General features: G+C 42.5%; 1 protein-coding gene across 2 annotated transcripts in view; it reads right to left on the reverse strand.

The window, feature by feature from the left end:
- FHDC1 (FH2 domain containing 1) overlaps positions 1 to 20,137 on the reverse strand; it is a 69,606-nt gene that overhangs the window by 36,287 nt on the left and 13,182 nt on the right. For both annotated transcript variants that reach the window (XM_063920533.1, XM_063920534.1), the window contains exon 3: positions 7,835 to 7,896. In XM_063920533.1, the coding sequence (XP_063776603.1) occupies positions 7,835 to 7,896 (62 nt within the window). The remainder of the gene's footprint in view (positions 1 to 7,834; positions 7,897 to 20,137) is intronic.

The raw sequence follows: 20,137 nt of genomic DNA on the forward strand, positions 1-20,137 counted from the left end.
CCAGCGCATCCACGAACACTGCTTGAGGATCCCTTGTCCATGACCGGAACCTTGTGATTGTGTTGAGACGCCATCAGGTCTACATCTGGTAGGCCCCACTTGTCCATTAGGAGTTGAGAGACTTCAGGATGAAAACTCCACTCTCCGGTGTGAACCTCCTGATGACTGAGGAAATCTGCTTCCCAGTTAAAGACTCCGGGAATGAACACTGCCGATATTGCTGGCAGATGGCGTTCCGCCCAACGTAGGATTTTTGACACTTCCAACATTGCCCTGCGGCTTCGAGTGCCACCATGGTGGCGTTGTCTGATTGTAATTGAACAGGTCTGTTCTGTACCAGAGGCAGGGTAAGTGTCAACGCATTGAACACAGCCCGCAATTCCAGAATGTTTATCGGGAGGAGAGATTCCTCCCTGGACCACCGACCCTGGGGAGTGTTGCTCCAACACCGCGCCCCAACCCTGCAGACTGGTGTCCTTTGTCAGGAGGACCCAGTTGGAGATTCAGAAGGGACGGCCCCTGCTCAACTGTTGGTCCTGTAGCCACCAGCTCAGCAGTGACAGACAAACCTCCGGAGACAAAGGGATCATTTGAGACCTGATCCGATGGGGAAGGCCGTGAAACTTGGAAAGGGTTAACCTCTGCAGAGGGCGGGAATGAAATGGAGCATACTCTACCACGTCAAAAGCAGACACCATGAGGCCTAGTACTTGCATCGCTGAGTTATCGACACTCTTGGGCGAGAGAGGAAGTATCTGATCCTGTCCTGAAGCTTCAGGACTTTCTCTGGATACAGGAACAATCTCTGGCTGTGTGTGTCCACCAGTGTCCCCAGGTGCACCATGCTCCGAGCAGGGACCAGCAAGGACTATTTCCAGTTGATGAGCCACCCGTGGGCCTATAGCAGTTGGATCGTCAGTTTCAGATGACTGAGGAGGACATCTTGGGAGTTCGGCAGGATCAGCAAGTTGTCCAGATACGGCAGGATCCCGATTCCCTGACGGCGGAGAAGGGCCGTCATCACGGCCATGACCTTGGTGAAAATCCGAGGGGCAGTGGCCAGTCCAAATGGCAGAGCCTGGAACTGATAATGGAGGTTGCCAATAGCAAACCGCAAATATTGTTGATGAGAGATGGCAATAGGTATATGCAGGTAAACATCCTGTATGTCCAGGGATACCATATAGTCTTCGGGTTCCATGGCCAGTACAATAGAGCACAGAGTTTCCATACGGAATTTGGACACTCACAAATTTGTTCAATGCTTTGAGGTGTAGTATAGGACAGAAGGATCCATTTGGCTTCGGAACTAGAAACAGGGTCGAATATCCCCTGCCTCTCTGGGACAGAGGTACAGCCACTACCACTCCAGTGCACAGGAGGGATTGCACAACCAAGTGTAGAACTTGCACTTTCAACGGATCCGAAGGGATAACAGTCGAGCAGGACTGGCGAGGGGACGTCTCTTGAAAGAGATTGCGTACCAGTGAGAGACAACTTCCTGCACCCAGGCATCCGAAGTGGTCTTTAACCAGGCCTGAGCGAACTGCAGAAGTCGGCATCCCACCCTAGGGTCCCCCAGGGAGAGGCCCGCCCCGTCATGCAGCAGGCTTGTTTAGTTTGGAAGCAGGCTGACGGGCGGCCCAGGATTGTTTAGGTTTGGGCTTAGTTGATTTGGAAGTACGAGCCTGTCTCGGGTACGCCTGACCATTTGCCTTCCATGGGAGGTCAAAAGGAACGAAAAGTGGTACCCTTTGCCTTCGGTGCAGAAGGATTAGTACTTGGGAGAAACGAAGTCTTAGCAGTTGCCAAGTCAGTCACAAGCTTATTCAGATCCTCCCCAAAAAGGATGACTCCCTTAAAAGGAAGCACCTCCAAGGTCTTTTTGGAGTCTAGGTCCACCTTCCAGGACCTGAATAGGTATAGACGTAGTAGACGCCTTGGATGCCATTACACCTGCCTCAGAGGCAGTCTTCTGAATATAGTGGGATGCTATGGTAATATGAGACAGATATTGTCTGGCAGTGTCAGAAATATCCTGAGGAAGCTCATCCTCAATTGCCTGAAACCATGCTTCAATTCCTTTCGCGGCCCAGGAGGTTGCTATAGTGGGTCTATGTACAGCACCATAAAGAGAGTAAATAGACTTCAGGCATCCCTCCACACGCTTATCAGTCAGTTCCTTCAGTGAGGTGACAGTGGTGACAGGCAGAGTAGATGACACCACTAGACGGGCGACATGAGAATCCACCGACGGTGGAGTTTCCCACTTGTTACTCAACTCCGCAGGGATAGGATAAAGAGCCAGCAGCTTTTTAGACAGGGAAAATGTATTTCCTGGAGATGATCAGGATTCCTGACATATGTCAATTAAATGGTCAGAATGTGGAAAGGCTACTTTAGTAACCTTCTGACGTTTGAACTTATCAAGTTTCTTAGACGCAGTAGTGGGATCAATCTCATCATCAATTTGGAGAATCAGCTTAATAGCCTCCACTAGGTCAGAAACATCAACCTGGGTTGTAGATTCCTCATCAGAAGCAACTGTATCAGTGTCTGATGAATTAGTATATTCCCCATCCTCATCAGAAGAATTATCCAAAATATTAGTGGAATGTGAGGAAGAAATGGCCCGCTTAGATGACCTCTTGACCAGAGAGGGGCATGGGGTAGACTTTTGTTTAAACAATAGATTGATTTAATTGTTGTAACTGGGTAGACAGAGTGTCCGCCCAGGGCGGATTAACTACAGGGGCAATATGTGACTGCAATGGCACAGGAGGTCCAACAGGGGGCGTAAGACGTGTCACAAGCATATTCAGCATACTTGAGAACGCTACCCAAGGTAGTTCCTGATTGGCCATAGGTGCTGCAGGCTGACTGGGAGATGTATGGCACCCAGTGCCTGAACCATCAGCTAAAACTTCCCCCTCAGGTAAATCCTTGGTACCAGCACTGCATGATGCAGACGCGTCTGCGGATTTCCCGCCCGAAGTGGCATACATTACAGGGAATGCAGCCTTACAGTGTAACAGTACAATACAGCCAGACAAACACAATACCTGCAAATAACCCCCTTATTTATGTGACAGTAAATACAGGGCACAAACAGAGGATTAAAGCGGTAGGAGGCAACTCTGAAATACACAGTAAAAAAAAACAAACAGTGTATAAATTTTTTTATATATATATATATATATATATATATATATATATATATATATATATAAAAACACGTGTGATACACTAGAATGAAATGCACACAGCAGCACACTCAGTCACAGATACAGTGCAAAAGTTATTATACATAAACAAAACTGCACTGGACTGGTAAAACTATATATAAACATGAATGAATATACATATAACAGTGCACAGTAGATACTGGATGTATATCACAGAATACTTATACTACATATTCAGGAAGCAGTACACTTGTTCTTAACCAACACTGTCTAAAATGACATGCAGAATACTTAAGTGCCTGTAAATGCACAGCACTGATGAGACAGGCGGCTTTACAGAGTAGACAGTGCCTTGCAGTCCCGGAGATCAGCCCAACTACTTGTGTAAAGATGGCACCAAAATCTCTGTCAGGGAGTGAGGGAGAGTGAAATGCAGCTCCAGGGCGGGAACACCAGCAGTAGATGGCGCCCGGAGCTGGGGGAAGGGCTACAGGTCAGAGCCTTATCCCCTATGCTGGTCCTCACCACCGAGTACTGTGGAGCCTATGTAAAACGGATTTTAGTAAATCCGACCTGTGCTCCCTGCCCTGGTGGATATAGTGGGGTCCCTGTGCAGTACAGTGTCCACGCCAGCGGCGCGGTCCATATCCTAGGACTGCGAGTTACCGACGGGGAACCCTCTTACCTCCTCCCCGATGTGCAGCTCCAGGAGAGCGTCAGCGGTGGTGTGCCTTTAGACCGGTGCAAGTACCAGTGAACCCGGCTGCGGGAGTATGAAGCACTGCTGGGGAGGTGATGGAGCCGTAGCACAGAATGTCAGAATTACATAAACAGTGCTGCGGCCCTTAAAGGACTTCATCAGGGGTTCATGTCAATGGATATTGGAAGAGTTATGGGGCAAATAACCAATTTATCGGTAATGTTGTTCCCACAAGTAAATCAATATATTAAAATCAAATAATAATAGCGCTGAGTGCACTGGTATTCCCCGTTGGTCAAGCCCTCATAGAAGTGCAAATTAGGGGATTGTACCGCTGTATTCGCTATCGGCTACAACCACACTTAAAATGATCAGGCTTTGTGAATTGACAGGCTCTCCTGAACTGCTGTTCAGGAGAGCCTGTCAATTCACAAAGCCTGATCATGTCTTCTACAAAATTGGAATCTGTATTTTAAACATGTTTGTTGCTCGAATTGTATGTGGCAATTTATGTTCACTAAAGTGCACTGTGCATGGATAATTTGTGAATAAATTGAACGTTTTTTTATTATATTGTGGTCAAAATTTGGAAGAGTATTCCTATTTAACAACACATACAGCTCCCCGAGACATTCTGTATGTATATATATATATATATATATATATATATATATATATATATATATATATATATATATATATATATATACACACACACACACATATATATATATATATATATAAATGAGAGAGAGAGAGAGAGAGAGAGAGAGAGAGAGAGAGAGAGAGAGAGAGAGAGAGAGAGAGAGAGAGAGAGAGAGAGAGAGAGAGAGAGAGAGGGGGGGGGTGCTCTTAGTTTATTTTTATCAATTAACAGATTGCAAGTGGATGAACAGAAATCTAAATCAATGCAGTATTTGCAGCACAAAGAAATGGGCAACGTTGATGGACGTTCACGCAGTCCATCAATGAAGGACAAATCAAGCTCATTTCTCTTTGAAATTAAAATGTCCAGCAGTGCCAGCAGCTCAGAAGTGGCTGAAACCAGTGGGTCCCAGGTGCACCCATCTACTGTTCAGAGAAGTCTGGGCAGGAGTGGACTTGCAAGAAGACCACTTCTGGCGGCCAAAAAGCCATACCTTCGATGTGGAAACAAGAACAAGTGACTCAACAATGCACGAAAACATAGGAACTGAGGTGCATAAAATGGCAGCAGGTGCTCTGGACTGATTAGTCAAATTTTAAATATCTGGCTATAACAGAAGGCAGTTTGTTTACCAAAGGGCTGAAGAGCGGTACAATAATGAGTGTCTGCAGGCAACAGTGAAGCATGGTGAAGGTTCCTTGCAAGTTTGAGGCTGGATTTCAGCAAATGGAGTTGGAGATTTGGTCAGGAATAATGGTGTCCTCAATACTGAGAAATACAGACAGGTACTTATCTATCATGCAGTAACATCAGGGAGGTGTCTGACTACAAATTTATTCTGCAGCAAGACAACAACCCCAAACATAAAGCCAATGTCATTAAGAACTATCTTCATCATAAAGAAGAAAAAGGAATCCTGGAAGTGATGATATGGCTCCACAGTTCCCCAATCTCAACATCATCGAGTCTGTCTGGGATTACATGAAGTGACAGAAGGATTTGGGCAAGTCTGTGGTTAGTTCTCCAAGATGTTTGGAACAACCTCTCTGCCGAATTCCTTCAAATACTGTGTGCAAGTGTACCTAGAAAAATTGATGCCGTTTTGAAGGCAAAGGGTGGTCATGTCAAACATTCACGTGATTTAGATTTTTTGCATAGTATTGTGTGTGTGTGTATATTATATATATATATATATATATATATATATATATCTCTATCTATCATGTCCATGTACAATGCTTAATTTATACGGTTTTATAAAATATGATGTTTCCACTGTACCATGGCAGTGTTCGTACAAAATAGAAAGGAATGGACTTGGGGGGTAATTCAAGTCTGATAGCTGGGCTGCGTTTTTTGCTGTCCTGTGATCAGATAGTCGCCGCCTACAGGGGGAGTGTATTTTCGCTGTGCAAGTGTGCGATCCTATGTGTTAGCAGAGCTGCTAAAAATCAGTTTGTGCAGTCTTTGCACAGCCCAGGACTTACTCTTCCAGTGCGATTGAATCCTGCTGATCAGGGCCAGAGCTGATGTCAGACACCCTCCCTGAAAACGCTTGGGCACGCCTGCGTTTTTCCAGACACTCCCTGTAAATGGTCAGTTACCACCCACAAACAGCTTCCTTTCAATCACCTTGTGAACGCCTGTAGGAATGGATCCTTCGCACCATCCGGTCGCTGACTGGCGATGCTCATTGTAGCTGTCCAATGCGCCTACGCATTGCAGTGCATACGCATGCGCAGTTTGGACCTGATCGCACAGCAACGATCAGATATGAATTACCCCCTTGGTTCACTTTATCTGTGAATACACACACACATACACAGGGGCATATTAGGAGAAGGGGAGGTCTTCAGTTTGCCGGCTGTTGGAATGCCGGCGCACAGTATACCGGCGCCGGAATGCTAACACACGGCATACTGACACCTTTTGTCCCTCTTGGGGGTCCACGACCTCCCGGAGGGAAAATAGATAGTGTGGCGCGCGTAGAGAGCCTGCAAGGGGCTCATTTGTGCTCGCCCAGCTGTCGGTATGCCAGCAGTCGGGGTTCTGGCGCCGGTGTGCTGGCCGCCGGCATACCATACTACACCCAGGAGAAGAGGGGGCCCGTGTGCAGTCTCCGTCCAGGCTCCCTCCTCTATAGCCAGCAGCACAGAAATGAGCTCTAGAAAACTTTTGCGCAGTGGGCATTTTCCAGCCAATCTTCCTACTGCACATGCACGAAACACCTGGAAAATGTCCGACCAAACATTTTCCCGGTGATTTGTGCTGCGCTGCCGACGACGTGGTACTCCTGAGAGGCAAGTACTGAAGGAATGGTGCAGGGTGTGCGGTGTGGGCCTCCCTAGTCCCAGGGGCCCTGCAACTATTATAGATATGCCACTGCGCACACAAATATATTACACATGTATTTTCACACAAATACTTTGTGCACATTTATGATACCAGATATAGTGCAACAATGTGTGAATAACTCAGGGCACTGGAGGGCTCTTGCGGCAACTGACCCCGATGGCTATCCATGTCCCTTTGTACTGCAGCCTAGTGCTGATGCGTTATGTCAATATCACGTCAAACGTTAGGTGCCGCTGGAGAATATCGGATATTTTTTTCAGAATGCCACTAGTTACATTTTGAGGAACATTACAAAAATAAATTAAAAAATAACTTTTTCAGAGGAAACAAAGTTTAGTTTTGCACATTAAAAAAGAAGGGAGGCAATAGTCATCAATATCCTAGTAGTGGAAAAGTAAAGGCAGCCCTACAACATTGGGGGAAATGAATAGCAAAAATAATAAGTCATTTGTTTTAATACAGTCATCCGGACAAACTCTAACATAAAGCCAACATCATAAGTTTGGACCATACAGTATACTGGAGCAGCCTGGAATGACATTTGCTTTCCTGTTCCGAGTACACTAAAGCTAGGTACATAACTATACAATTATCGGGCTGATTGGCCCTATAATTGTATAGATGGTGTACGCAGGAGTATTAGCCGCTAAATGGCTTAAAACGCCCTGCAAACGGTCGGATTGAGAGGTCGCATCTTACGAGCAGTTTCATTTTTAAGATGCCCGACCTCCCGATCCACTGAACATACACATCGAGCTAGAAATAGCTCAGCGTGAATGGAGTGCATAATCATTCCGACGATTATCTGATCTGCCAAATGATTCGAACAGTGTGTACCAGGGCTTAAGTCATCGCTACTAACCAGCTACAGAAGAGAATCATATCAGTGATATGTTGCAGCAATAACATACATTATATTTCAGTTTTCACATGCGATGTAAAGCTTACTTTTTGAACTGCTTCAAATATATCCCAATATTCATGCTTCGTTTTGAATCCAAAAGAGAAACCTATAAAGATATAAAGATATTAGGTGATTTAAAGTTTGGTCAGAAATGAAACAGCACATTAGCGTTTTATAGAAACAAACTAAATCTCTGAAACTCAACAATGAATGAATAGGTCAATAAACCTTACAGAGCTGGTGTTATGTAACGTGCGGAGTATCTGTGACTAACATATGAATTAAATATGATCACCAGTAGCAGACCATCCTGTAACAGATACAGGTGCCAACCCAGAAATCCCTTTAACAATAAATGTTGATCTGTTTCACAATGAAACCTACTCAATGAAGAGGGAGCTTTAATTACTAGATATCTTAACAGCTCTGCCAAATTAAAAATGAACAACCACTACTCCTGTGTCCAACACACAAGCAAGAGTTATAGTAAGCACCATGAACAAATGAAATTATTTATGGGCAATGTAAAAGGCAAAACCAGTGCTTGTGGGTTTCCATCATAAAATATGTGGACAAACAGAAGCGAATCCTGTCCCTCACCATATAACTGAAGCCAAGGCTGATATATAAACACAATTTACGTAATTCCCCCCCCCCCCCACCCAGAATTTCTCAAAAAGAAATTGTTGGCCTAGGGGTGCTGTAATAAAATAATATCTAATACGCTAGGGGACCGTGACTCACATTTTTTTTTGAGAACCACTGCTCTAACCATAACAAATCAAAGCAGAAGCTATCAGTCCTTTAAGTTATTACGTAATGGCTAAAAGCTCATTATCATTTTAATTAAGGGTCTGTGTACCCTTCCCCTATTATCATCTTCCTGCAGTGCCATTAGTTTCCAGTGCGTTGTCTGTAAAAACCCTCAAACACCACCTTCTTTATCTACTAAATGGACGGCAAATCTAACACTAATACAGTAACTGTGTACAGTGCAATGGGACGTGTGAAATTACACATTAGCTTAAAAACCCCATCCATATTAATAAAAGTATTAAATAATTTGTCAAAAATTTAAACAAACAAGAAAAAATTAAAAACAAGGATTATGGTAAGCTAGGTTACCAGTTGAGCACCCTAGGGATCTGTACTTGGACCAGTGCTCTTAAATATCTATGTTGGTGACATTGCAAATGGTATTGAAGGGAAGGTATGCTTTTTTTGCAGAGGACACAAAGATATGCAACAGGGTAGACATAGCAGGAGGGGTAAAACAAAATGATAGAGATCTATGTAGACTTTAGGAATGATCAAGAACATGGCAACTGCAAAATCATGCACTTCAGTCTAAAAAACCCAAAGGCTACATATAGGAGCCGATTCAATTGTTTTTTCCCATGGCTACCACTAGGGGGCGCAAAATGGAGCAAATGAATTGCTGCTCCATTTAGACGCCCCGGTAGCCGCGGGAATGACATTTCTTCTCTCAGCCTCCTGAGGAGCGAGAAGAAAAGTGCACTTTGGGTGTCCGAACGTGAATTTGGATGACCAAAGCTGGACTTTAGATGGGTTTAGTTGTTTTACATGCCTGAACTCCGGCTGTTTGGGTGCGACATGCGCAATATGTATGGGTGTCCAAACAACAGTTGAATAGTAACAATTGAATTCTTTGGGTGTCTAAACATTCCCATTTAGACGCCCAAAACAATTGAATCAGCTCTATAGTATCAAGAGTACTATAATGGAAACTAGAGAGGAGGAAAGGGACCTACGAGTCCCTATTTGGTTGCCTAGGGAGAGGAATTAGCATCAGGAAAAACAAAGTAATAATGCCACTGTATAGGTCCATTGGTACGCTATCATCTAGGATACTGTGCTCCGTTCTGGAGGCCGTATCTACAGAAGGATATAAATACATTAGAGACTGTACAAAAAAGGGCAACTAAAATGCTGCATGGTCTACATCACAAAACTTACCTGGAAAGACCATAAGTTCTTAACATGTATAGTCTGGGTCAGAGAAGGGAAAAGTGGGACATGATAGAAACTGTCAAAAATATCAAGGGTTTTAACAAGGTTCAGGCGGGAAACATTCTTCAAAGAAAGAAGTATTGAAACTGGAGGGGAGGTAGGTTCAGGGGAAATTTAAAGGAAAAACTACTTTACAGAAAAGGGTAGTGGATTAGTGGAATAGCATCCCGCCAGAGGTGGTTGAGACTAAGGGGGTCATTCCGAGTTGATCGCTAGCTGCCGTTGTTTGCAGCGCTCAGGCTAAAAAGCGGCATTTCTGCGCATGCGTATGGACCGCAATGCGCACGAGCGACGTATGGGTACAAAGTCCTTTGTGGTTTTGCACAGGTTCTAGTGACGTTTTCATTCGCACTGGAGGCCGTAAGAAGATTGACAGGAAGGGGGCATTTCTGGGTGTCAACTGACCGTTTTCAGGGAGTGCTTAGAAAAACGCAGGCATGCCAGGAAAAACGCAGGCGTGGCTGGCCGAACGCTGGGCGGGTGCGTGACGTCAAAGCCAACCCACCAACGTTAGAATCAACGCACATGAAGAGTAACTACAGGGCTGGTCTCGTTTTGCACAAAATGTTTTTCAGGCGCTCTGCTGCACAGGCGTTCACACTTCTGCAAACCGAAAATACACTCCCCGGTGGGCAGCGACAATGCGTTTGCACGGCTGATAAAAACTGCTAGCGAGCGATCAACTCGGAATGACCACCCAAGTCAGTAGAGCAATTTAAACATGCTTTGGATAAGCATATGAATATTCTTGCGAAAGATCACTGGAGCAGATGTATTAAGCCTGGAGAAATGATAAAGCACTGATAAGTGTAAGGTGATAATGCACCGGCTCATCTGGCTCATGCACTTTCATCCTGGCTCCTAGATTTTAGAAAAATTTGTCAAGCCCTGTTCTGAGCTGTCTCATACCCAAAGCCATAAATGCGTCCCTTAGACAGTCATTTATGACATATCAGTAGTATAGAAGGGAACACAATAGAAGAAAAGAAAAGCACCTTATACCAAAACACTAAAAAGCAACTCATAGTAACAACAGTCCTGCAGTTTCCTGCATAATGAATAGGGTGAGTGAGGGTTATTTGATTGAACTGCAACAGTTTTGCATGTCCATATTCTAAGCGTTTCATTAAGCTCCATAAACTTTGTACACTCATGATTTACAAATGTGACTTCAACATAAATTTAATGTTTTAGTCCTTCTTTTAAGCATCAATCTAAGCGACAGACCAAATTATAGTCTAGTGAGTGGGTGTTTATTAAGCTTACAAATGATAAAAGATGACACAGACAGTTTCATAAACTCAACATAAGCAGTAGGAATTTATTAAACTCTCTACATGCCAAGGCCTGCTTACTAACAGGTACACTTAAATTAATTAACTATAAAAGCTTGAACATTATATTGAAAAAACAAGTGATTAATTATGCTTAGTAATCCTTTACTTTCACTTGTTTGTTTCAGAGATGGCTTTAGGTAAAGATGTGCTTTGTGGTTAAGTCACGTGTCATCAAGGGATGCCAGAGATAATACAATAAACAGTAAATAAGCATTCAAGAGAACATCCGCATCTTGCAATCTGGTTATGAAAAACAGTTGTTAATTCACAATAAGTACACAGTGTGCAGATCGATTACCCACCTATACAAGTTATGAATACTGTTAGCGGCGCTACCCATAATTTGTCAGGTTTTAAAGGACAACTCTTGTAGCAACAATGATGCGAGATAATGAACACAAGTAAAGAATAATATTCTATCAAACTGTATTTGCAGCACTACTTAGATGAGCCAATGTATCTTTTGTTCCCTGGGAAAGTATACAATAATCCCCTTACATAACAAAAAGAATATCAGTTATAAAATATATATATATATATATATATTATATATATATATATATATATATATTATATTATGTGTGGCTACCAGTAACTTACATTGCATCAATATAGTGCTATAAAGGGTTAATCTAACCAATTCCCAGATCTGTAGACAATATGGCGGAAAGTAGTACGTTGGTGAAAGCCCTGGGAGCATGCTATGTGCTGTTGCATCCCACCCCTGCTAGAGGTGAATCTACATTTCTGCTGTTCCTTCCCTTAGCCAGTAGGGGGTTGTGTGTGGCATCCTCAAACACCCAATGCAGCACTGGCATTGAGGAACGGCAGCGGACAGCTTCACAGAGGTTGCCTGCTGCTTCACCTAATCATAGGCTGGCTCTCCATGTGGGGGCACCACATACATTGGAGTTTTAGATGCTCCCTAACTATTGGCACCCTAGGCAACTGCCTAGGCTCGTCTACTGGTACTGTTGCCCCAGGGCCTATTTACAGTGAATCAGCGTTCAGTGGGCCAGATTGTGATTTGGGTGTGGGTTGAAAGTATTTTCCAAGTAGACAGATAGGGGTCGATTCAATTCTTTGACAGGTGAATAGCACCAGGAATTAGCTCCCGATGCTATTCAATACAGTGCCAAGTGACACTGAATTGTCAGGAATTCTTCTCTCACCCCCAGGGGATGCGAGAGGAAATCCGACTTGAGCTGAATAGCAACGGGAGCTAATTCCCGGCACTATTCAACTGTCAGAGAATTGAATCGACCCCATAGGAGTTCAAATGGCTCAAATGTTGATATCTAGGGACTTCAGAATTGCCAATTTTTCAACAATTCTTTTGACCAAAAAGTAGAATAAAAAAAACAAAAAAACAAAAAAAAACACACATCAATATCTATGCAAAATAAACACACTTGTTTAAGCATCCAGATCCTAAGTGCTGTACTATTTCTACAACCTGTTAAGTGTTTTTTTTTTGTTTCGTTTTTTTATTCTTTAGGCTTGGAGTGCCCACCTTTCCTACTTTTGATATGTATTTTATAAAAATTCCTCAGAGCAATTTAATTAGCATTATGACCATCTACTGTCTGATGGACTTCACTCTTTAGGCTCTTTGATGACTGTGGTTACAGGTATTGCTGGAACTACATCTGTTGCAAGTAGTGCTTACAGGTTCCTTTTCACCCTGAGGAACTGTAGCTGTTGCAACATCAGTAGTTCCACCATTGAGCAGAGACCTGCCACAGGAGAGAAGACTGTCGAAGTCGAAAATATTACACACACCATGTGCAAACACCACATAGAGTGGCCTCTGTGTAAGCGCGTTCTCGCTGTGTGTACGCATAAACGCAAGCTACGTACATTGGTTCACGAGCCTTGCATATTGGCACCTGGTATGAGTATATACAGTAGCACACGCATTCGCACAGAAAAGCTACAAAGACATATTCAATTCATATAGTGCACAATTTACACATAGTCTCCACACACATTGCCAGCAAGTTACATTTACTCAAAGGGCAGAACAATGGAAATATTCAGCTTTACAGGATGTGAGGGGACAGAACCAGGTTAGGACTTAGTGTTTGGTATCCAGATGTGCAGTATTTTGAGACCTATGTACCGGTTGTTATGTGCAGTTAATCGCATGTTTCTGCGCATAAATATGCGCAGAACTGTAATATTCACCAATACTGTAATTACTGTACTCATGATATTCGGCGGGAACCCGGTGGTGGAGACCTGCAAGCACACCTGGACAAAGCATCGCCCACTCATTCAAACCAACCTATGACCCCTCATGTACTGTAAATGACCTGCCCCTTGACCTATGGAAGAAGAGCTTACATTTTCTATTGTATTGTATTTGGACCTATTGTATAAAAGAAAGGTTCCCTGACCAGACACCAGTCTATTCTCTGGAGGTCATCTTGTTAAGACTGACCGAGACCTGGATCCGGGAGCGCTGGCGAACAAACGTATGTACTATTGTTTGTAGCTCTTCTCTGTAATATTGTTGTATTTTCTACTTGTATCTTTTTGAATAAATATTGTTGGTGCGTTGAACCACAACATAACATTTAACTACTGGTGTCGCATTCCATTCTTGTTTGGGGAAGAAGGTGTATTCAGCCACGCGTGTCGCTGCATTCTGCGTACAGCGTGTCTGCGCGTATACGCAACGTGCATACACATCTTAGGGGTTATTGTTTACGTAAGCGGCCGCAGCGGTCCGAACCACAGTGTTATTAGGTATTGCTTTTCCTTGTAAGTTAATTAAACTTAACAAGACCACCACATAGCATGACGCGCATTTCCCAGAAGTTATGAATAATACACATCACAGCGTTAACCGATGCAGACATGGACAAGAATTGGCAGCCCTCTGCTCAGCAATGTAATGACACTTAAATCTTACAGAAATACAAGCACTGACTCACACTGTACAATCACTCAGCACCCACTACGAGTCCCAATTAAAACAGGATTTGTGTGACGGCTGAGCTATTTTAGTGCATGTGACGGCACATACCAGACAACGATGCCTGACAACAGAGAGCTCAGCCAGATATTGTGCACAAAAAGGTGTAAGACTTGCATTAGGTATAATCTGCCAAATGGTCATTTGCGGAGGTACAGTGTAGATATTTAGAGACATGCTTTAATAAGAAGGAGGTGGGAAAGACATTCAGCACATACTGTATGTGGTCTGGTAAGTTACCAGTAACATAAAACAATGTCACTAAAGCAAGGGTCCTAGGCATGATGATGCCACAAAGGCTGCTGGACTCCCAAGTAGGCCCACACCCACTGCTATTTCAATACATTTTTACAAAAAGTTTTATTGCAGCTTTATTGCACCCCAATGAAAAAGGAGGACCGGCGGGGAGTTTTAATGACTGAGCTGGCAATAGATGTGTCAGGCTCTCTGCGACGTTACCCTAGTAACGCTTTGCAATGTACACAGGGTCATCAGTACAATCCTAGTAAAGTGTACCCATCTCCTTCAAGCAGTGGGAGCAGTACTCTGCAGGCTGAACCTATTCATTCAGTAGGAACTCACACATCACAGAGGTACACTGTGTACGGAGGGGTACTGTAGCATCTTAACAATTAATAGAAACAAGATAAACCAAAAACATTTAAGAAAGAAAGAAGGTAAGAATAAAATGTGTGGAAAATGCTCCTAAACATACCCAAGAAATGTGTTTTACTGTAATTGATATTCGATTACACTGTTGTTTGACAAACTAAAAAAGTCTATTAACTTGAAAACAGGACTAACTTAGATACAGCAATGGAATTACACATAACTAGTGCTGACAGTTTACAAAGTGATTATCAATGAGACTCGAGATATAGATGCCAAAAGGGGTGTCACTTGATGCTGGCCACTGGAAACAGTGTCGTCGGAATCAAACAAAAACACACAACTTCCCTTGAGTAAAATGTAGAAAAAGCACAGAATACTGTTCCAGGCAAGATATTCTGACATTGTGCATTGATAAACCGTGTCAGTATATAGGAGGTGTGGAAACTATTATCTGCAACGCTATTATCTGGTTACGGTTACATTTAAAAAACTCACGGCCTCAGCTCTCTCCTGCATTAGTGACGGTGGAAGAAAATGGTCAGTGATGAGGTCTCTGTGCAAGAATTTATCACAGAACAGCAACAAAGTAGTTACTTTTTGTCAGTCTGGTTTGAACCCTTTATGTATAATGGATTTTCCCAAAAAATTTTATTCATTTTTTTTTTTATTTTTTTTTTTAAAGATACTGATTAGGATAAAGGGATCACATTTTAATATGCTCAGGAGTTTACATGCAACTGACAACTTTATATATAGTTTATTACTTTGTAGCTTCTATAGTACTTGTAGAAGTGTAATATGCTTTTGTGACACCTGCACAAATACAGTATCATTCATTAGGAAGAGCAACTGGCGAGTAGATCTCTGTGGTTTTTAAAATCATTTGTTGCTGTAACATGCTGCTCTGGGAAATGCAAACCCAAGTGTATGAATCACCTTGTAGCACCACACGCAAGAAGCCAGAATAAATTGTTCTTAACACCCTGTACATATTCCAACATGTGCAACGCCTGTTCTCGTCTCCACCTTCACACAGAATCACACCTAAGACCACGTTACTGCATTAAAAGACCATAAACAACACAAATCACATGGCTCGAACCAGCAATCTGAACTGTATTCCTAATAGAATTCATTATGAGAAAGCCCAAACAGGAACCTGTCCATATATTCTATATTGAAATCATATTTTATTCGAGGACAAAGCATTTACTAACAAGTACACCATGTACACACTGCTGAGCCTGGAAATACACCTTCAAATTTAATTGAAATCCTGAAGGATATAAACTTGATCAAGCAGAAAATTTATGAAAATGAACACATACTAATGCTATGCTTAAAAAGGAAAATACGTTAATAGGGGATGGGCTGTACCTGACTGATCACATACATTTTCTACCACTAGCCCGAAGAGCGTGACACTATGGTCACTCCTACTCACAGAAGATGTCACAGCACTGTATGGGAGCACCAACTGACCACATCAAACGGAACAACCTGACACTCTTCGGGCCAAAACACCCACTCTCGTGGCCAAGGTTCCATGGGGCAATTCAGTTGTGTGCGATAGCGCTGATGTGCTTTCTAGAACACCATACAACAGCCACCAATATCCATAAAGGTGCACAGGGCAAGGAAATAGGTGGTAATGTGCAACCGTAATGTAAGGCACTGTGCGGTAACTCATCATCATGCAGAACTGAGGTGACTTCCAAGTGTTTAGTTCAGCTGTGGGGAACTGGACCCCACCAAACTATTGTGGATCTTTAATAAGCTGATGTAAAAGCAAATGATGTGTTGTATCCTAAAACAACTAAATTGCAGATTAAATTAGTGTGACTAAAGAAGACTTCATAAAGCTGGTATTTGGTTGGTATTGGTTACAGCACATAATTACCCTTTGTAATAGTAATACCCTTTACCCTAGTAATAACATTGGTGTTATTAAATAAGACTACAAGTTGCAATGAACCCACAGAATGCGTATTTGTCCTGGAGAAGGGTAACACAATAAGAATATTAAAAACCACTTGATACATTCTGGAGATTAATTGCACAAAATCCCAGGCACCATATGGATGAGGGGAAAATATTTTCACAAAAGATATATGCTTTTATATGCACATTATATAATATTTACATTTATATGTAAACTGCATGTTAAGTCTCCGGTATCCTAAATTCCAAAATATTTCAAAAGCTGAAGGTTTTGGGGGCAACAACAATGGCACATGACACTGACATCATGTGACGGGGTAGAAAGCATTGCCAGAGGAGTACAGGTGGGCAGAGCATAAGCTCTCTCCTTGCAGCCTCCCCCCTGCAGAATTGTGCAGAAGACCCACTTCCTGGTCCCTCAAATATTTCTGATGTTTTGCGTATGCTGAGAATTAAAGCCTGTCGTCGTTTTGTGGTTGCTGTAGTTTAACAGCTGGTACAGAATTCTGGTGATGCCATTTACTGCGGAGTTAACCTGAACACATTTTTTTCACTGTATTAATGTTATGCCCTATGTTTAACAATGTACTGTTAAGCACTTATATATGAAAAGTGCAAAAAAAATTATGCTTCTCCTTATCAGAAGTTTTAAAGCAGAAACTTTGTTTCACGCACAAAATAAAAAAATATATTGTGTAAAATTACCTGCAGGTTAGGTGTATAAGAAACATAAATGGATTCTGTAATCAGAGTTGGGTCCCATCCTCAAGATAGCTCATTATGAAAATAATCAGAAATACGGAAAAATCGGAAACCCAAAATGCGTCTGGTCCCTGGCACTTCGGACATGGGAGATTCAACCTGTATACATATTAGCTTCAACCCCTTCAAGAGTCACAGGTTGATCTGTATTACAAACAACACAACGGTTGTTCCAGACAGTATTTTTATTAAGAATCCAGTAGGCACATAAAATAAAAAATCTGAAAATTGACTTTACTTTTAATAAATAAAAGCTGACAAATGCTGCTTTCGCGAGTATTCAAGACTTTAGGATAAAGTTATAGAAATGTACAAAATAGGAAAAAAGGCTATAAAATAATATCTAAGTGTTTCGATATCCCAGTGAGTGGTATTGCGTCAATTGTGAGGAAATATAAACTGTGTCAAACTACACAGGCACTGACCAGACAAGGCCGTCCCTTGGAACTCAATGCAAGTGCAAGATGTAGAGTCAAACTATCACTTTGATGGAGCTACACATAGTTTAGTGGCCGACTGTTGGATAAGATTTGTGATCAAATGAGATCAATGTGATCAAAATTGATCTTTTTGGCCCCAGTTCAAAAAAATCTATGCATGGCATAAGCCTAGCACTGCCCAATTCTCAGCAAACTTCATGCTAACAGTAAAGCATGGGGCTGGCAGTATCATAATGTGGGGTTGCTTTTCTTCAGTGGGAACTGAGCATATTGTTAAACTCGAAGGAATGACAGATGGTGCAAAATACAGAGAAATACTGTCTGCAAAACAATCTGCTTCAGTTTGCTAGAAAACTAAAGCTGGCACAAAGTTCACCTTTCAGCAGGTCAATAATCCTAAGTAGAAGGCCAACGTAACAGTGGCATAGTTGAGCAACAGAAAGGAGTATGTTTTCAAAACTCCAAATATCAACCCAATTAAGAATGTGGCACTACTTGGAAAATGCAGGCCACATGCATCATCCAAACAACCTGGAACAAATCTGTAAGGAAGAAGGAGCATAAACCAACAGAATTAAAGCTGTTATTGCAACAAAAGGTGGTTTTACCAAACACTAGTCTGCAGGGGTTGAATACTCATGCAGGCTGCATTTTTCAGTGTTGATTAATAATTACAAATAAATAAAAACCTAAGAAAAAATAAATTTTAAGCTTGAAAACTGACATTAAGAGCCTTCTTACAATAGTAACAAAAATGTCAACTGTAATACAGACAAGTTCACTGACTTTTTAAGGGGCTGTCTTGTCAACATGGACAGAGACGGGATCACAAAGTTTACACTATACTGTACCCATTTTAAATAAATAAAAATCCAAATACACGTGAAATAAAGAAGAAGCAAGCACACTTACAAGGCAATATCTCAATGGCGTGACAAGGTGGGTGCGGCCCGCACCCGGGTGTCACCAAAGTGCCAACTCCCTGCTCAGTGACAGGAGCCGGGTGCTGCACTGTAACATTACGTGCAGCAACCCAGCTCCTGTCACCCTGCAGAAGCCAGCACTGCAGGCACACCAGTCTCCGGGGGCAGATGCATCTCCCGGAGTGCTAAAAACGGGTATCGGGATGCTTATCCACACCACCTCCCATGAAGCCACGCCCCTTTTGCGGCAGCACCAGGTGCACTAACGCCTCTGCAATAACTTGATTATTATTCATTTCCACTTTTAAAAACAATGGTGGGAAAAGTATCATGTTGATATATGCGGGCCTGTAGCATTGCACTCCTTATATATATCTACTACTCCTCTTCTTCCAATTACCTCAGAATACTGGGTTAGATGATTTATATGCCCCTGTTGGGATTACGGCAGTCAGGATGCCGAGGTTGGTATTCTGACCGCCGGCATCCCGTATCTTACCTGCCTCCAGATATACAAATGCCAAACAGCCGCTAAGCCATTGCAATAATCAAGCCTGACAATAACAACAGTATGCAGTATGGAATACACAACCCCTGGAGGTTATTACCCAAAATGCTTACACCAACCCTGCATTATGCTTTCTGTGTGCTTTTTTTTTGTTTGTCTGTGTGGTTTATCTTTTGATGTAATACTTAAATCTTCTGTATTATGTGCATTGTTTGAGTTCTAGTTGGCGCCGCGGATGGCGGCCTCGGTGCTGCTCTACCAAGCAGCCTTCGTTTTTAGTCTTACGTGTATAATATGTCGAGTCTATTGTACAGTTGCAATGTGCAGTATCAACTCATATGTGTAATGTTTGTAATGTATGCTATGTTCTTCCCCCTTCTTATGCTATGTATTCCCCCTTCATGTTGCTGCTTGGCGATGCATTGTACCACAAAGAATTCCTAGTGTACGTGAGTACACCTGGCCAATAAAGCAGATTCTGATTCTGATGCAGACTAATAAAGTTAATTTGCCGTCTGTTTTCAAACTACTGTTTGTCACGATCCTAAGCACGGCGATTCCCCAGATACGCCAATCTGCAAATCCCTGCCACGTGACACCGTTACTGGATACCTGAGCGCGTGTGTTCATTTCACAGAAAATCACTGCCACCAGCCAAAGTACAAATGTTTAGGGTATGACCCAAGGCAAACTTATGGCTTTTGCCTGCACCTAGAATTATTAATATTTTGGTAACGTCTCTTTCAGAGAGTTGGGTTGGATACACAACAGAAACCAGATCTAAAATTAGATTATTTAATTCAAGTAAAACAC

This window comes from Pseudophryne corroboree, chromosome 1 (genome assembly GCF_028390025.1).
Source record: "Pseudophryne corroboree isolate aPseCor3 chromosome 1, aPseCor3.hap2, whole genome shotgun sequence".
In the NCBI taxonomy this organism is placed as follows: Eukaryota; Metazoa; Chordata; class Amphibia; order Anura; family Myobatrachidae; genus Pseudophryne; species Pseudophryne corroboree.